The sequence below is a fragment of the Aspergillus lucknowensis genome (assembly GCF_044049455.1).
Source record: "Aspergillus lucknowensis strain CBS 449.75 chromosome Unknown BJX67scaffold_23, whole genome shotgun sequence".
Taxonomy (NCBI): Eukaryota; Fungi; Ascomycota; class Eurotiomycetes; order Eurotiales; family Aspergillaceae; genus Aspergillus; species Aspergillus lucknowensis.
The window spans coordinates 329324-347216 of record NW_027263567.1 but is presented as its reverse complement, the minus strand read 5'-3'; the positions used below and the strand labels follow the sequence as shown (position 1 = coordinate 347216).

The following is a 17893-nucleotide window of genomic DNA, read 5'->3' as shown; positions in this document are numbered from 1 at the left end:
CTTAACTCTTCTTGAGGGGGTCAGCAACTTTTCCGTCGCCAGCCAAATTCACGGACTGCCGAATGCTCTCATCGACATGGCGTGAATTCAAGATGAAGCTGTCAACGCAGGAAGAGAATGAATTGTCGAAGCTCGAGGATCAGCACGCCCAATCTCCGGATCCTTGGGGGAATGGGGAGGTGGGCCAATTGTCGATTGTGATTCTCACATGAGCGCCGAGGCAGTTCAGGCACTGCGCGAAATCAGAAACTTGGGATGTGCCTTGGGTGATCAAAAGTCTTGCGCTGTGGTTCTGATTTGGCGGTGTCACTGCGGCCCACAAAGTTTGAAATTGACTTCCAAGGTTCATTGGTCCCATTCCCTCAATTCGGCTTGGACTTGGGAGTGCGAGAGGTGCAGGTGGCCTCCAAGAACCGCAGGAAAGAAAACAATGGCCTCAAAATGGTCCAAAAGACTTCACGGACCAACGATGTCAGAAAAGAGAGACAAAAATGTAAGACCCTGTGAAGTCAAGAAGAATAGTGGCCCAGCTCGAGCTGAGCCACCAAAGAGACCTTTTTAAAGTCAAGACAAAGTTAGCTCCGCTTCCCCTGAACAGGAGCTTGGTTTCAAGGCACTGTCAACAGTGGCGAACAGCCAATGCAGGATTTTTCAATAGTGAACGCGAAGAACCCTAAATAAACTCGGGTCTCCAAGATTGGGGCCCCTTTTTGACCAGTTTCACCCTCCTTGATCAGGTTTGCTCGGCGATCCTTCGAGGCGTGTCGGCGGCCCGACCGAGCGTTTTTGGACGCTTCTCGCCCCTCGAGGGCTGAGGGCGTTGTCTCATCGCGATGCTCCCTGGAGGCGCCGTGGATCGAGAGTCCAAGATCTCGAGCGCGAGCGATGTGGAGAAGAGTTAGGATGATTCCAGTGTCAAATTCTCGAACCTGGAACTGGAAGTTCCAGAGTGAGAGTGAAAAGGTTGATATGCCGATGATCATGAAGATCGTAACAAGACTCATCACCATGGTCTCCCGTCCTCGCTCCTCGTCCCTGGGCCAGAGCAGGCACCCCATCGTTCTGGAGTTTAAAAAAACATCAGAAGACTTTGTGTGCAGAGAATGTTCTGACGGTTCAGAAAGAAGAGGCGGGTGGCTCCAAATGCTTCTGTCTTTGTCTTGATCAGGTCCCACTCGCTGTTCCAGGCTCACGGCCCAAGAGGCTCCCGACTTGGACGCCCTGGGCGCTGTTTTCTTCTTTCCTCTTCGAGAACCTCCAGGGTGGCTTCTCTGCTCTTCTCCCACGATCTGGCATGGTGAGTCCAGAATTGTTGCTTTCTTGCTCTCCGTAGAAACACATGTGCCCTCCTGCCGGCTACAGAGCACCATCACCATCAGGAAGAGATATTCCTGACCGACTGCTCCTCTGCCCACCCGACGGACGCTTTTTTTTTCTAAATTTGGGACTAGTGCAGCAGCTCCACCAGGGACTGAACAACATCAATCCATCCATCCCCATTCCAGGGCCCGCCTCTCCAAGTCACTTCTCTGTCTTTCGGTGCTCTCTTGTCTCGCATGATTTGTTCTTCTTCATCCCACCTCCCTTCGTCGCCCTTCGATAGTACATATTGGTCTTATTCTTATTATTGATTTCTCAAGCTGTGTGTCTTTCTTCGCACGCTTATATTCTTTTCCTCTCTCTGGCTTCAGCCTCTTCATCTTAATTTTCTCTTTCTCTGTGTCTTCTTGCCCGCGCCCGAAACCCCCTCCGCCAACGGCACCCTCGTCTTGCCTCTTTCCTGGGCCTATTCTTCGTTCCTTTCCTCAGCAGGTCTCTCGGATTATCCTGGCGACGAGGTTTACAAAACCTAATATTTAATTCTTCAAGCTCCGCTACCTGGTGGTATGTGATCGCTTCGGGCAGGAAGCATCAACAGCATTGTATCGCGAAGCAGGATTGCCCTCCTGACCTTTTCATCAATCGCATTCCCATCAATCACCTCGTGTTTATCGCGCCGCCTTCTCATCTCACCACCCCGCTGCTGTTTCCCCGTTTGAGACCCCCGCTCCATTCCTCAGCGCCCTGAAAATACACACCCCACCCGAGCTGGAATTCGGGTGAACTGAGGCGTCCAGACATCGGCCAAATCATACCCAGGCTACCTTTCAACCCCGTTGGATTCATCGTTGATGGGAAGCTACTAGCGCGAGTGGGGAATTTATTGGCACTATCACAGCCACAAGAGACCTGGTATCGCCCACCGTTTTTCGTCTTCGGAACTCGTCCCAGTTACCGTGACCGCTGCATCGATTCCAGATGCCGATCAAACTCCCCAAAGGTTTCGCTCGACGTAAATCGTCAGGAAATGCTCTTGAGGAGGTGGAAAATCCCCCTCAATCGTCATTCCGTGTCTTCGAACGCCCATCTGCTGAAAGGAAATCTTTCAGTGATGGCAACTTTGTAACACAAAGACCCGGAGATGGACGCCCCTCATACTCCCCTCAAGAAGAGGATGACAATATTTTCGCCGGGTCTAATGGCCCTCCCTTCAGAAATCTGTACGAACATCGCTTGATAACGCAGCTTTTAGCGGAGAGTGAGCAATCGCGCTAACCGTTCGATTAGTACTGGAGGAAATTCATTTGACGGCCCACCTGCTCGGTTCAGCTCTTCAACACGCCGCTCCACTGACCAACAGACCCAATTTGACGCTCAGTCTCCGCACTCTCGAAATCTTCACGATATCCCAGCTCCACCCTTTTCTAATGCACTGCGTGCAGCCGGTCGAACCTTCTCTTTCGGCGGAAGGTTCTCGAAAACAGCTGCCCAGGTACCGCCTCAGCCATCACCACCAGATACAGCTCGGAGTAGGACAACTACAGACAGCACGGTGAGCACGACGACGCCGCCCAAGCTTCTGGACACCGAGTTTCAGATTGGTCGAACCGATGACGACTTTGGAAACATGTTTGCCGATATCGGTAAACAGGATAGAGAAGAATCGGCAGGGCATCCGGTAAGTCGTACGGTTCCTAACCCTATCATATGCAAATTGCTAATATCTCAAACAGAATCCTTCCCCACCTCCACCCAAATCAAGCTGGTCGTCGAGAAAAGAGGTAAAAGCGCAGCGGCCCGCGCCCATAAGCACGGATAGATCGAAGGATATAGAGCCGTCCCCGTACTCGTGGGATAGCAGGCACTCGGAGGAGGGCCTCCTAAACGTTGTTGATTCGCCTCAGGAAGCCTCTCCTGCGTTCCAGGGTATTCCCACAAACTCGACTCTACCCCCTCTTGGAGCCCGACGGAAATCTTTACCGCTGTCCAACGCTGTGCCTGTCAATACAACTTCCCATCGCTCTTTAGAGAAGCCTAAAAATGTAGCCGACAAGGGATTAAGGAGAAGCGTATTATTTTCCGCGAAGCCGGACACCACCACCATCGAAGATGAGGATGCCAAGCTAGTAACAGCGTCCCTCAATTCGAACAAGAGGGCTTCTCAAGCTCCAGTTTCCAATGGTCGTCGAAATCATGAAGCAGATGATGATGTTCCCCTGTTCGGCCCGGAGAGCACAATCAAGCCTGTCTTCGAGCGACGGGGATCAACCGATGACGGTATCGATTCTTCTATTGCAGCCCATGCACGATTAGCTGCAGAGTACGAAAGCAAACCCATACCAGCGATGTCGTCTAACAAAGTCATGACACCGTCTCAATTCGAACATTATCGACAGCAGCAGGAGTTAAAGAGAGAAAACAGGGATGCATCTGACAGCGAAGATTCCGCAGAAAGCGAATTCGATGAAGAGGATGAGGCGGAGAAGAATCGCGAGACGGAGAGACAACGGCGGAAACAGGAAGCTCATATGTCTGTTTATCGACAACAAATGATGAAGGTGACCGGGCAACAGTCTCCTTCTCCATCCCTCCGCCCAGAACTGGACCGAGCCAGTAATAGTGCGCCGAACTTGGCGACACTCTCATTACAGCCCAGTAATCCAGCCGGGAGCGGGAAAAGCAGCGAAGGTGACGACGATGAGGAGATTCCACTCGGCATTCTGGCAGCTCACGGATTCCCCAACAAAAATCGGCCACCGAGTCGCTTGATGTCAACCAACTCTATGCAGAATCTACGTGCCTCATTCCAACAGCCGTACCTGGGGACCGCAAGTTCGGATGCTGGTGGAAATCGGAGCAGCTTGCCTGTCTTCGCCAGAAATCTCCCTCAAGATCCCTATTTTGGAGCAAGCTTGGTGAATACCTCGAACAGAGAATCACTAGCGCTAGGTGGAGGTGGAGGCTCTGTATATGGTGGCCCTTCCGCTGCTACAGGGTCATCCCCCGCCCTTCCACCAGGGGGGCTGGTAGGTGTCATTGCTACTGAAGAGCGAGCCCGGGCCATGCGAAGGGGGAGTCCGAACACTCAAGCTTTGTATGACCCTCAGCTCGGGATTCAGGGCCCAACTGGGAACATGGGTAGCATCCCTCGGCCGCAGACAATGTTCAATATGCACTCGCTCAATGGAACAAACGCTCCAGCACCGATGACCGCCGCTGAACAAGCTCAGTTACAGTTGTCCCAGCAGATGGGACATATGATGCAGATGCAAATGCAGTGGATGCAGCAAATGATTCAACTACAGGGTGGACAAGCTTCTCCGCAATTTGGGCCGCTCGGGAATCCCCAGCTACCCTTCTTTGCGAACTCCAATACGAAACCGCCCTCCATACCCTCCGCCGATGGAGCATTTCCCAATGCTCCTCCCGGTCACATGGCAAACCAGAGGACGCTCAGCATGCTTGACCCCAATGCCTCGTCTCGACTGAATAGTCCAGCCGCGCCATTTACCTCTGGTGGTAACAGGCCGAACACACCCGGAGGGAATGGTTACGCCCCCTCACTTGCTCCTTCAGAGCGTAGCAATGTCGGATTAGCGCCTCGCTATAGGCCTGTGTCCACGATGCCGGCCGAGGCTGAGTCCAGCAGTTTTCTTCCCCTACCCAAACCCTGGAACGACGAAAACCGAAGAGCCTCCACTTTATCCCCTTCTTCTCATGCGAGCCCTCCAACCACGTCTATTCGTCCTGTATCGAGCTACGGCAGGACGCTCACCGCCCCTTCCAAGTTAGGGAGTCAGGTTCAAGCCGACGATGAGGACGACGATGAAGGCTGGGCCGAAATGATGAAGAAACGAGAAAAGAAAAGAAACAACTGGAAAGTAAAGAAGGAGTCGTCAAGCTTTGGGGATTTGCTGAATGCAGTACATTAACAAGTGCGAGTAAATATCTCTGATTCCTCTTTTCGGTGCTGCGCTGAGATATTTCCCCTTTTCACGAGTACACAAACACTGTTTTATAATACCTCAAGACACTCATGTCCTTTGGGGTCTGATGCAGACAAAGATATGGATCTGGATCCCAAGTCTTCCTTTCCCCATTTTCTTGGACACCATTTGGTAATCACCAAGTGCTAATATGAAAGATACAGCATGTGTCCTCCAGAGCATCTTTTACCTTTGCATGACACGGCGTTATGTTTACTGAGGGATCATATTGATGTTGATGGGACTAAAGCACAGTTGGTACTTAGAATGTATTTAATATGAGAACGAGGTGATAATGCAAACAGCGGTTTGGATTCTGGCGACTGTACCGGCCTCGAGATCTATCCAGCTACAGGTGCTCGTACTGCTATATACGCAACCCTTGTAGAGTGTCCTTTGCCTCTTGAATCACATTTGCTACGACTTCGGCAGCCGGAAGCTTTTTGTCCACAAGGCCAACCCCTGTGCCAGCATACGTTGTTAATCTGGCATTTGGGCCCCATCCCGCGTCGCCCTTCTTCAGCTCTTCCTGGTAAAGCGCCCTATTCTCCTCGTCGCTCATGCCTCCGTTCACAGCGTCGATATAGCTCCGATTTATAATACCGCGCCCGTCATATCGTGCAGGCCAGCTCAATATTCCTCTCACCCGGTCATACACGGTGGAGCGAACGGTGCTGATCCCGCCATCAGATGCACGAGGTACCTCAGCCTGATACCCAGAGGCAATTGCTGCCTCAGATGATGCGAGAAACCGAGTCCCCATCACCGCTCCTGAGGCCCCCAGAGCAAGAGATGCAGCCATTCCCCTCCCATCAACGATACCTCCAGCCGCGAGAAGGGGGATGCCAGCTTTGACATTTCGCCTAGCGAGGGCATCCTTCACCTCCGGTACTAACGTGATGATAGACGCCGACCGAGCCAGGCCGTGGCCACCTGCATCCGACCCCTGTACGACCAAGACATCCGGATCCAGAGCTTCTGCAACGGCAACCGCCTCCGCCACCGTGCCCACCTGCACCCAGATCTTGGTCTTACCATGGGTCACGGCACGTACCTGTTCAGCCCAGGGGAGGTCATCGGGTATGGAGTTTGGGCCGAAGAACAAGACAGCACACGGCCGATATTTTTCAATTGCAGCTATAGACTTGGTGAGGTCGGCGCCCCAGTTCAGGAAGCCCACTCCGATTGGAAGGATGCCGGTGCTGGCGTATACTTGTCGGGTGCGGAAGGTGGATTGCTTGATGAGTTGGACCGCTTGTTCGAGCTTGCTTTCTAAGCCTGAGACGTCATATCCGCCGGCGAGGAAGCCTAGACCACCGGCTTCCGAGACAGAGATGGAGAGCGGTGCCGTAGCGATGTTCAGCATCGGCGCAGACGCCACGAGAGGTGTTTTGGTCCATGGGTAATGGGCTCGTAGGGTTGAGTTTGCGGACATGGTTTTTCTACTGGGGTCGAGCAATAATGAGCTTCGGTAGGTTGCTGAAGAATGGTTCTTCGGCTATGTATCGAACTGTCGGGTATCGGGAACCTTTTTTCCCAGAGATATTTATACAAAGTGTTCGTCGATCGGCTTCCTCGATCGCGTGCGACGCAACATCACGTCATCTATGATAGGCCCGAGGCTAGAAGCCTATCATCTGACCTCTAGCTCCTGTTCATCTGTGATTGTGGGGAGGAGATTGTGAATGTTGAATTAACTAGGTTCGTGATCGGGCGCCTTCACTGAGAGGCGAAAGCTCAGTCACGTGCTTAAACTTCTCAAGGATATGAATCTTTCCAACGCTCTCTCGATATTCCTTTCTTGTCTCTCCCACCTTTCAAACTCGTCTCTTTCTATCCCTTCTTACGTCTCCCGTCGAGCTTCAGCGCTGCAGTTCAAGAGCTTGGAGCATATTTCTCCCCACTCGTTTCTATCAATACGTTCATCCTTATCATCAGTCTGCTCCCATATCGCCTTTTACTTGGACTCACTGGAACTCTGCGTGGCCTGGCCGGCTTCAAGTTGCTGGATAATATTCTTTCGTCTGGTCGAGCGTATTGAGGCCTCATCGGTTGGATACTCGTTGAAGAAAATTAAAGAAGAGTCTTTTCTTGGATATCAAATCGCGGCTTGAGAGCAACACTTCGCGTTTGTGCCTTTGGTATTGCAACTATCTTGTTGCTCGACTTCTGGCCTATTGGCACCTTCGAGATTAATTTTCAATTCCGCAAGTTTATTTGAGTCAAGATGAACGCACCTGACAGGTAAGAATATACGTCTCAGCTCTCCAGCCTGTGCCTTCCCTTTGCATCTTTTCTTTGAAGTGTTTGTAGCTTTATTCCTGCATGTATGGTCCAGCAATGAAAGTTGCAGATGCTGGCTGGCGGGACTCTATTCACCTGAGCTGGAAAGGTTGCGAGCATCCCCTTTTGCTTCTTACTCTCCGGTGTTTGTGGCCGCACATCTGGTTTCTGGCTGGACAACTCGTCCCCTCTCAGCTTTTCCCTTTCGCCCTTCTTCTCTGGCTCTGTTCTGCTTCTTTTCAACTCAAACTCCCGCCAGTTCTTCCTGCCTCCCTGTATCCCTGTCTCGTGGTTCCCCTCGTTTTCCCAAATTTCAGCACAATGTTTCCCGTCAAGGACCATAGAGAGTACATCTTCCCTATGGAAACTGTCTTCGCTCGACTGATCAACGGCAACTCCACCCGTGGTGGCTGTCAGTCCACTGTCAATGTTTCCCATGACCAGCAACCCAGGTCGGCTTATTCGCATTCCATTTCGTTATATACCTCTTGATCGCAAGCATGGCATTTTATATCGTTGGTGCATCTTGCTAACCTGTCCTGATCTGCAGATACGAATCGTTTGTCCTCGCTAATGGCGAAAACAAGGTCGAAATGGAAATTGATACCCGTATGTCTCTGACCTATTTATGGACACAGCAGCACTTCTGACTCCTCTAGGTATTCCCTCGTCTGCCATTTTCACCTTCAACAAGGAGGATCACACTCTGGGCAACATGATCCGCTCCCGCCTCCTGCAGAGCTCTCATGTCCTTTTCGCTGCCTACAAGGTATATAGTTTCTTCTCTTTGCTTTGACTTCTGGGTAATGGCTGGCGACTTATATGTGTGTTAGGTTCCTCACCCACTTGTTCCCCAGTTCATACTCCGTGTCCAGACGGATGGTGAGATTACTCCGAAGGACGCTGTTATCACCGCATGCCATGAGCTAGTTCGTGACCTGGGGATACTCTCTCGTGAGTTCACCAAGGAATATGAGCTGCGTAAGATGGTTGGAGCTACCCAACAGCAACAGAATGGTGCCTCGGACGGAATTTAGTCGGCGCCACTGTCCTATGATTCGTGGAAAGCTGTCTACTTGGGCGGCTCTTTCTGGGCTTAGTTGTACGCAGCTGGTTCTGTGTGTCCTACATACTCGCATGTACTCTACGATGGCTTTATCTTGCAATAGGTCGGGCGAATGCTTTTCGTGGTGTTATTCTCAACGCCTACGGCCACCATGGTTGAATGATCGCCTGTATCGGCTCTAATGACATGAAATCTCATGTATATTGCGACGTACTTGGCAGAGGATAACTTATTAGTAGGCTAAGACTCCTCACCTTGGAACTAGAGTCAAGTCTGTATCCATTTGCTGACTCAGCGGCCCATTCTGGTTAGCGTGGCTGCGTGTCCCTGATTTGGGTCCACGAGGAACCCGCTGCCGTCACCAAAAGCTCCTGAGCAGTCGTCGTTGCCTGCCCACCTCTCTCCGCGAACTGCGCCCCTTTTGTCCGTCCATTGTTTTGTTTCTTGCTCTTGTTTTTGTAGTTTTCCTATTATTCTGATGCATCTGCGTCCTTTCTGATGTACTCATCGTCGAATACCTTCCTGGGTGGTGCGAATAGCGCCCGCCCTGGACAGCAGCCTTACTTACAGCAACAACCCTCATACTCGCAATTCCCCGCGGGCCAGCAACAACCTCAACCTCAACAGACCGGATTCGCTCCTCAACCTACCGGATATGGATCTCAGGTATCGGCGTTCGGAGGACCCCAGTTGCAACCGCAGCCAACGGGTTTTCCAGCTGGGCAGCTTCAATCTCAGTATACCGGTTTCCCCGGAGCGTCAGCACAGCAAGCACCGCAACAGCCGCATCCAACCGGCTTCCCCCCGGCGTCCCAGCAACCTCAGTATGGCGGATTAGCCCCCCAAAGCCAGCCTCCGCAGATTCAGGTTTCTCCCAGCACAAATCTTCCGCTCCGAACTGGAGCGCAGACATCCTCCGAGATAGCGAATTCTTTCCAGGACGGCTCTGGCGCTGCCCCGACGCCGCCGCCAAAATCTTCCGGTGGAAGGATTCCCAATATCCGACTATCGTTCATTACAGCGCAGGATCAAGCGAAGTTTGAGCAGCTATTCAAGTCCGCTGTTGGGGATAGTCAGGCAATGTCTGGTTAGTTGGACTCACAAGACTCAGATATTGGCCGCTGGGGCGTTTTCCTGACGCGCAATTATCTTGTAGGCGACAAAGCAAAAGAGCTTCTACTCCGATCGAAGCTGTCCGGAAGCGACCTGTCGAAGATCTGGTGAGCTTAATGGAACGCTCCTTTCTATATCGATGCGAGGCTTACACAACCTAGGGTGTTGTCTGATACCACCAAATCTGGGCAGCTATTGTTTCCTGAATTCGCCTTAGCCATGTACCTCTGTAACCTTCGAATCACGGGGAGGGATATACCGAATGCGCTTCCGGAAACGATTAGGAACGAGGTTTCGAGTATGGTGGACATCATATCGTTTCAGGTACCAGACACGCAGCCAGCACCGGCCCCAAGGACAAATGCGCCTAGCTTTGATGCGCCGTTACTCGAGAATAAATCGGCTCCGCCAGCCCCCCAGCAGCCTCAACCGCAGCAGCCTACCAACTCACAACTCCTCTCTCAACTTACTGCGCAGCCCACAGGATTCCCACAGCCCACTGGCTTCCAGTCCGCCAATGTCCCCTTTTCCGGTCCAAACCACGGCCTTGCGCCACAGGCGACCGGCTTTCCCGGACAAGGCCCACAGCAAAACCTACAGCCTCCTCAAATCGGGCTCTTGAGCAACCCTCAGGCAACTGGCTATAGCGGTCCTCGCCCCCCATTGCCACCTATGCCCACAGGGTTCGGGTCGAACCTCAGCCCCTCACAGACTGGGGGTTTGGTTGCGCAGCCCACTGGGATCCCCGGTCAATGGGGTTTTGTCAACGCTCCCGCATCTGGGTTGCCTAACATCGATGCCTTGAAACAACAGCTGATGCCCCAGCCGGGCCGTGAAGGAGGATTTTCCACTGCCGGTCTCTCTGGAAACGCACACATTCCGTGGGCTATCACGAAGGAAGAGAAGCATATATATGATGAGCTTTTCCGGGCGTGGGATGGTCTACGTAAGGGGTTCATTGGTGGGGATACTGCCATTGAGATCATGGGCCAAAGTGGCCTAGAAAGGAAAGATCTAGAGGCGGTTTGGACACTTGCGGACCCCCATAACCGTGGACGCCTCAACATGGATGAGTTTGCCGTTGCCATGCATTTGATCTATAGAAAGCTCAACGGCTACCCCGTCCCCACTCGTCTACCGCCGGAACTCATCCCTCCGTCCACGAGAAACTTGAATGATTCAATTGGGACTATTAAATCAATGCTGTCCCAGGATGCTGAACATCGCAAAGCCACTGGTGCATTCTTACAACCACAGAAGACGGGAGTGAGCTACCTCAAGGACCATTCTTTCCGTGGGGGCGCAGTGTCCCCGGGATTTGGGCGTAAAGATGCAACGCTGTTCAAAAACAATGACGATGCTGCCGCCGGTTACCGATCTAGTGCACGTCGTCGCGTTGGGAACAACGGCCGTACCCCCTCTCCAGCTGTTTCACAGGCTTCTGAGGAGGAGTTGTCCCTTGAACAACTAAAGAAGAAGATCCGTGAAACTCAGATCATGTTGGATGCGGTCGACTTCGAAGATGAGAATCGTGCGGAGGAAGAGGATGCGCTTGATAGACGCGACCGTCGGGAGGCGGAAAGTCTCATGGACAGGATTCGACGTGTGCAGGACGACATCGATACTCATCCCAATGCATCACTGAGAAATCTTGACACTGGGGCTGAGCGAAGAACTCTGCGCCGCCAGCTACAGGCTTATGAAGACCAGGTACCACAGGTGGCCTCCGAAGTTCGGCGTGTCGAACGGGAGATCGCTGAGGCTAGGCTTGAGCTGTTCCGCTTGCAAGACGCCAAGGCCCATCCCAATAGCGCTCTGAACATCGTTGGTACTGGACCTGGTGGTGCGGTTACGGAATCCGATCGGATCAAGGCTCGTGCTCGAGCTAGGATGCAAGCTCGCGCTGCTGAGCTGGCTGGAAGGCCGGCTCCATCCACCCAAAATGATGAGGAAGCTGCAACTCGACGTCTGGAAGGAGAGAATGCTAAGGTTAAGGCGGAAAGGGAAAAGAACGATTCAATGACACGTGACGTGGAGGATAGTGTGAAGGAGTTTGCCAGAAGCCTAGTGGACAGCCTCAAGGAAGGGACCGAAACGTCTACTCGCGAACATGAACGCCGTCGGTGGGAGGACGCGCTGGGCGTTGAAGACGTCATTCGTGACTTTATCTATGACCTGAACCGCGGCAGTCGTACTGCGTATGTTCGGAAGGAAGAGTGAGTTTCCATCGATCTTGCTTTTAATATACCCTACCTTTTTTCAAACGAGCCTTCCCATATACTGGCTTCTCTGACATCGATAACCACCTCTAGGGATTCTCGAAGAGCATCTCCCCTAGAGCAGCGCACTCGACACGAGTCTCCAGTCCGTAACTTCCCCGCTGCACGTCCGTCTCCACCTCCGTCTGTTGGCTCGACGGGTTCTTTGCCTGGTTCTTTGCCTGGCAATACACATGATGACCGCGTCGCTGCTGCAAGGGAACGCGCGCAAAAGAGAATCGCCGAACGAATGGTGGCTGCTGGTTTGAAGCCCCAGAGTGACGCCACGGAGAGTCTTGTACAGCGTCAGGAGAGAGAAAAGAGAGAGCGGGAGGAACGGCTGAAACGAGCAGAAGAGGAAGATGCTAAACGGGAGCAGGAAAGGCAGCGTCGAATTGCTGAAGAACAACGCCCAACTACGACGCAGGCAGTGAGGCCCGCTGGCAAGAAACCTCCGCCAGCACCACCGTCGCGTAAGGGTCGAACCGACAGTACCGGTCAGGCCGATGCGAAGAGAGCGGCGGAGGAGGCCGCGAAAGCCGAGCAGATGGCGCGTGAGGAAGCCTTGAAGGAGGAGCAGCAGGCACAGGAGGAAGAGACAAAACGTCTTGAGTACGTGAACATCCATTCGCACCTTGTATCTCTTGAGAAAGATTCGCTCACATGTTATTTAGGGCGGAGGCTAAGCAACGTGAGGATGAATTCGAGAAGGAACAGCAGGCACAAGAAGCACGTCTCCGTGCGCTTGAGGAGCAGGTTAAGCAGGGAAAGATCAAGAAGCAAGAAGAGAAACGTCGAAGGGAAGAAGCCAAGAAAGCGGCGCAGGAACAAGAAGCCCGAATCGCCCGCCAACGAGCAGAGTTGGAAGCCGCTAAGGAGAGAGAGCGACAGCTTCAGCTGGAACTTGAAGGCCTAGACGAGAGCTCTTCCGACGAAGAAGGCCCGGTAGATATTTCGACACCCCAGAATAGCACACCTACTCAAAGCCAAGTCCTATCTTCAGCCACCCCTCCAGTTCCTCCGACTCCTGTGGCTGCACCACCCCCACCTCCGCCCCCAGCTTCTGAGCCTGAGGTGATCACCGCTTCCAGCTCTCCGGCAAGCAGTCGGGCGGCACCTGCTAGCCTGGGTCCGGAGACTGAATCCAAGAATCCCTTTTTCAGGAAGAACCTTACGCAACCTACGGACCATCCGGCCACCATACCGTCCGAAATTCCTCAAGCTGCTGCTGCCCCCAAGGCTGACAGCCAGTCCACCAATCCATTCCACCGTCTAACTCAGCAGCAACACCAGGAACCGATCCAAGCATCTTTCACAGGATCTGCGCCGCTGGCACGCAAAACTCGGGCTCGCCCGGAGGCCGATGATGACTGGTCTGCAGCCGGGTCTGATTTCGAGTCGTCGGATGACGAAGATGATCGCGCGGGAGGTGGAAGTGCGAAACAACTCGCAAGCATCCTCTTCGGCACCATGGCTCCTCCACGGCCTTTGAGTGCGATGGACAATCAGTCTCCGTCCAAATCTTCCACTCCGGTGCAAGATAGTCCTGCGGCCCCGCCACTTCCTCCAATTCCAGTCGAGACTGAGCAAGCTGTTCCCCTTCATAGTGGAGCTCCTCCGCCACCACCACCACCTCCGGCCGCTGCAGCCCCAGCGCCCGGTATCGAATCGCTGACTGGTACCCCGCCGCCTCCGCCGCCCCCGCCTGTGGCAGCACCACCTGCACCCCCACCTCCGGGGCCTCCTCCGCCTCCGGGGCCTCCCCCACCACCTGGCCCACCTCCCGCGGCGGCATCAGCGGGAGCCGGCGATAGGAGTGCTTTGCTCGCGTCGATCCAGAGAGGCAAAGGGCTTAGGAAGGTTCAGACCAACGATCGGAGCACTAGTGCTACTGCAGGCCGAGTGTTGGACTAAGTCTTGATCCTGCTTCTCTTTTGGTTAGCTTGCGTACTTCCCCGAACTTCTTGTCCAACTTTGGAGTCGATGTGTACGGCCCACAGCTACATCATGTATAGCCGTTAGTCTTTCTGTTAGCTTGTGCCTTAACTCACAATGTCCTGTCATCTTATGTACTACGAGGACTGTAGATCTAATCAAGAAGTGCTGATAGAGTACATGTACGTACGACTTACCATCGACGGCGAGGCTGCTTGCGAATAGAGGAGCAGTTTCGCAGGATTGCTCGTTCGCTGTAACCAAAAAAGTTGCGCCAGCTAATATCTACGAGAAAAGCCTAGATACCTTATTCCATGAAGACGAAGAATCATATAATGGAAGGCAGGAAAGGGATCTTAAACAAAAAAGCGTTCATAGCTGACATTTACCCAAAAAGAGAATAATGCACAGCAGGGGAAAAATAGTTTCCCTGATCCCTAGGAGACTATTTCAGCAATGACGTTGCCCAAGGTACTCACACACCAGAGGATGATGAGACCGAAGCCAACCTTGCGGTCCATGCGCCATTTATTCCAAGGGATCACGATTAATAGGCCGACTAGGGTGGCGAGGAGTGTAGCGCCGCTAATGATAAGGACTTTGGAGACGGTGATGTCGTAGGTGATATCAGCGGTAGCCATTGTTTGTGACGTCTTCGCATGCAAGGTCATATATAAACCCCCAACCCCGATTCCGAGGAGGATATTAAGCATGGGACCACCGAAGCAGGCGCTCAGAGCCATGACTGGGTAGCCGAGACGGGCGACGGTGATATTGGCGACGAGGTCGCCGAGGGAATTACCGACGGCGAAGACTGTGAGACCGAGGAGGGAGTCGCTGATGTTGAGGATGACACCGAGGGTTTTGAGAAGGTTGACGACTTCTGTGGCGATGGTTGCGACCCAAAAAATGGCGACTATGAAGCCTAAGAATGCGAGGATTGGGCGCCATGAGCTTGGAGGTTGGCGCCCTGCGCCATCGCCATGGCTCTGGCGAATGCTGATAAGAAGAGCTGCGAGAGATATCAGGGAGAACAGAAGAGCGCATAGTGAAAGAAGTAGGAAGCTGCGTCCTTGTAGGTCTGGGTCGATGGCGGACCACCCGATTAGGGCTACAAATTGGGGACCTACAAAGAGCTGAATATAGACTAGCCAGAGGCACCATTCTCTCGTCGATTGGGCGGATGGGCCAATGGGCTCCTGCACAGCAGGGAGCTCAGAATCGTATCGCCGTCGGTCTCTTTCTGAATGGGTCTTGTTGTTGTGGCCGGGTGTAGTATCTCCCGTGATTGACTCTGCACTCTGAGCCTGGAGAATTGGACTATCCTCTGGTAGGCGCACAATGGGTGTCGGCGACATTGAGTCGTCTATGGAAGTGACTATAACGGGCACAGTGTCTGGCATAGATTCAGGCGGCACAGGATCAACAACAGGAAGTGAGATCGTTAGGAGAAACACGCTTGGCGCCGCGACAATTCCCAAGAGCTTTTCCCAAACTGTCTTGCCCTTCCATCCATCTAGGGTTGGGAAGAGCGTTGAAATAATTGGCTGCAGGCGAGAGCGAGACCGAAGCCACCAGCTCACTGGGGTCATGCGTCGAGTATTCCTGTCAAACGCACTCTCATGAAAAAGAAAACGCTCCGTTGGGTTGGGCGGTGCGGGCAGGCGAACGCTTGTAGGTGGTCCGGGCGATGGAGACCTGGACCGATCCTGGAAGGGTGGAAAGGGAGTGGTAGGGCTGGATACATTATCCTGCGATCCTGGAGGGTATTGGGTTCCCCGAGGAGATACTTGAAGCGGAGAACGTAATTGCAAAGCCGCATCCGAATAATTCGGCGAATGGAAGGTGTCCGAGGGCGCAAGTAGCGCAGAGTTTTCGAGACTGGAGCCTGGGTTTGGACTTGGGCTTGGACTGCGCGAGGAATACGTGCTCGACAAAGGTGAAGCCGTTAACTCCGTGTCACCATTGGGCCCGGTGGTATGCAAGGGCGACATAATGGACCGGCCGTCGACAGAGGGCCTGCTAACGGTTAATCGGGGCTGAGTTGTATCATCAGCGGGGAAAAGGCCAGTGTCCAGTTGCAAGCCCGTAGCATCATTTGCAGACACCGCTCGAGCGCGGTTTGTCCCATAGTCTGGGGACAAGAAATCGTTGGTGCGACCGCTTTGGGGGTGGGACGCTATAGAAATATTGTCCGCGTGCAAACGATGTTCCCGCGCGCTACTTGGAACATCCGAATACCTCTCGAGGCTTATCGAATGGTTCCTATGGTGGCTTCTCGAGCGCTGTAGGGAAGAAAGGACTGATTGAAACTCCAAGGCGCCGACCAAACTTGGTCTAATGGGGTTGAGCGTATTACGTCTCCGTGCGGAAGGTCGATATATGCGCATGTTATCTCGAATCTCCGCAAGATGCCTGTTGCGGGTTTCATCGTCCTCATCGGCGTCCTTCCAAGCCGGCATTTCCGCACTCTCCAAGGCATTGAAATCTTCGACAGTCGCGCCACGGAGAAGGCTAGTCGACTCTGACGCAACTCCAGGATCCTCCTCCTCCACCTCTTCGATATCCAGCTCCTGGTTATCCGGGATATGAAAATGGGATCGTGCGGCCATATTTCTCTCCTGATCCCGACGCCGACGGACAATGTACCAGTGCCACGTCACGACGAGTACAACATAGAAGCAATACAATGCAACCATAGTAGCTGCTTCCCAGACGTGAAGGTGACCGTCCGCTAAGAGAAACATACTGAAACTGATTGCGATCACGAAATATCCAACATCACGAACGAAGCTTCTGCGAGCGACCTTGAATGGACGAACCAGGGCCATTGACCCAGCTACTACAGAAGTTATGAAGCCCGCGGCTCCAATTAGCTCTCCAATGGCCAAGCTTCCACTATTAGATCTCATGGCAGCAAAGGTTGAGAAAACGTCAGGACTTCCATTGCCAAATGCGAGGAAGGTTACTCCGGTCAAGCTCTCGCTGAGTCCAAGAAAGCTGGCTAATGTGCTCAAGTCAATGCACAGGAAATCACTGGCCGCAATCCCAATAGTGCTGAAAAGCAGGGATAACCAGAGCACAATGATGGTGAAGGCTAGTGGTTTTGCGTCCCCAAGCGTGCAATAATAAAACTGAAGGTATGAGAAGAATCCGTCTTCGTGGTCGAGGCAATTTGCGCGGGCAAAGGCGCATTTATCATTGGCATTGCGGACCAAGCGACACTGAAGGACAGTGAATTGATAATTAGCTTTTTGAGAGTCTGAGCTTGCAGGCTGAGGGGGCTACCTCTGGTTTGTTTTCTCGCTTCATGAGCAGATGAACTGAGGGGTTGGAGCGGCCCGGAGGGTGTGAAGCGCCACGCCCTATCTCCAACCCCCAACTGAGGACTGCAAGGGCAGTGAAGATTATGAGAGACAAGTAGAACGGTCTCGCGGAGTACTGACGTTTCCGACGAGCCGAAGCTCGGGGGAGCATGGCCGTCAGTTTCTCGAACATGATGGAGGGTGTGACGAGGGCATCGTGAGCGTCAAGTCCAGGGAGAGGGAAGAATAATAGCCAAGAAACGGTTGACGGATGGATAAGGATAGAGATATTCTCGCCCACCGGGTCTCACAGCCAGCGAAGAAAGCCAAAACAAAGCTGTGGACCGTTGGATGGATGCGAATCGAGTGGCTTTCCCAGATGTGCAGCGAAGTAGTGTGATGTCAGACTCGCAGGCTGTGGAGGCTGTGCAGCCGATACCTTACCATACTGTACTCGACTTACGGATACACCACGCTCCGTATGGTAACATGCATTTGTGGCTAGTAAAGCCACGTGATTGAGTGCCTGAGGTTGCTGTGGCACGGCCGGGCCACACTTTCTTGTTTGTTGACGCCCTTCCCGTTTGTTCCCATCCACTTGAGATCTCATCTTCGACCAACACACCA

The 17893-nt window shown here is 53.1% G+C and overlaps 5 protein-coding genes across 5 annotated transcripts; 3 read left to right on the top strand and 2 right to left on the bottom strand.

Moving 5' to 3' along the window:
- Nucleotides 1–2298: 2298 nt before the first annotated feature.
- On the top strand, nucleotides 2299–5252 carry BJX67DRAFT_372450 (uncharacterized protein; the record flags this gene model as incomplete). Its single annotated transcript, XM_071031250.1, has 3 exons — nucleotides 2299–2540; nucleotides 2608–2998; nucleotides 3054–5252. The coding sequence occupies 3 exons, from the start codon at nucleotides 2299–2301 to the stop codon at nucleotides 5250–5252; spliced, it is 2832 nt and encodes a 943-aa protein (XP_070885757.1).
- Nucleotides 5253–5462: 210 nt separating this feature from the next.
- BJX67DRAFT_128317 (nitronate monooxygenase) lies at nucleotides 5463–6984 on the bottom strand. Its single transcript, XM_071024500.1, has one exon. It carries the CDS (start codon nucleotides 6739–6741, stop codon nucleotides 5674–5676), a length of 1068 nt encoding a protein of 355 aa, XP_070885756.1. The 5' UTR covers nucleotides 6742–6984; the 3' UTR covers nucleotides 5463–5673.
- Nucleotides 6985–7048: 64 nt separating this feature from the next.
- On the top strand, nucleotides 7049–8927 carry BJX67DRAFT_354856 (DNA-directed RNA polymerase II core subunit RPB11). The gene is made up of 4 exons (XM_071029252.1): nucleotides 7049–7550; nucleotides 8140–8198; nucleotides 8249–8358; nucleotides 8423–8927. Exons 1-4 carry the CDS (start codon nucleotides 7534–7536, stop codon nucleotides 8624–8626), a joined length of 390 nt encoding a protein of 129 aa, XP_070885755.1. The 5' UTR covers nucleotides 7049–7533; the 3' UTR covers nucleotides 8627–8927.
- Nucleotides 8928–8973: 46 nt separating this feature from the next.
- Nucleotides 8974–14242, top strand: pan1 (actin cytoskeleton-regulatory complex protein PAN1). The gene is made up of 5 exons (XM_071029251.1): nucleotides 8974–9742; nucleotides 9812–9875; nucleotides 9930–11984; nucleotides 12081–12638; nucleotides 12701–14242. Exons 1-5 carry the CDS (start codon nucleotides 9154–9156, stop codon nucleotides 13938–13940), a joined length of 4506 nt encoding a protein of 1501 aa, XP_070885754.1. The 5' UTR covers nucleotides 8974–9153; the 3' UTR covers nucleotides 13941–14242.
- On the bottom strand, nucleotides 14240–17745 carry BJX67DRAFT_354853 (sodium/calcium exchanger protein). Its single transcript, XM_071029250.1, has 2 exons — nucleotides 17250–17745; nucleotides 14240–17185 (listed from the first exon to the last, which is right to left on the bottom strand). Exons 1-2 carry the CDS (start codon nucleotides 17457–17459, stop codon nucleotides 14399–14401), a joined length of 2997 nt encoding a protein of 998 aa, XP_070885753.1. The 5' UTR covers nucleotides 17460–17745; the 3' UTR covers nucleotides 14240–14398.
- Nucleotides 17746–17893: the final 148 nt, after the last annotated feature.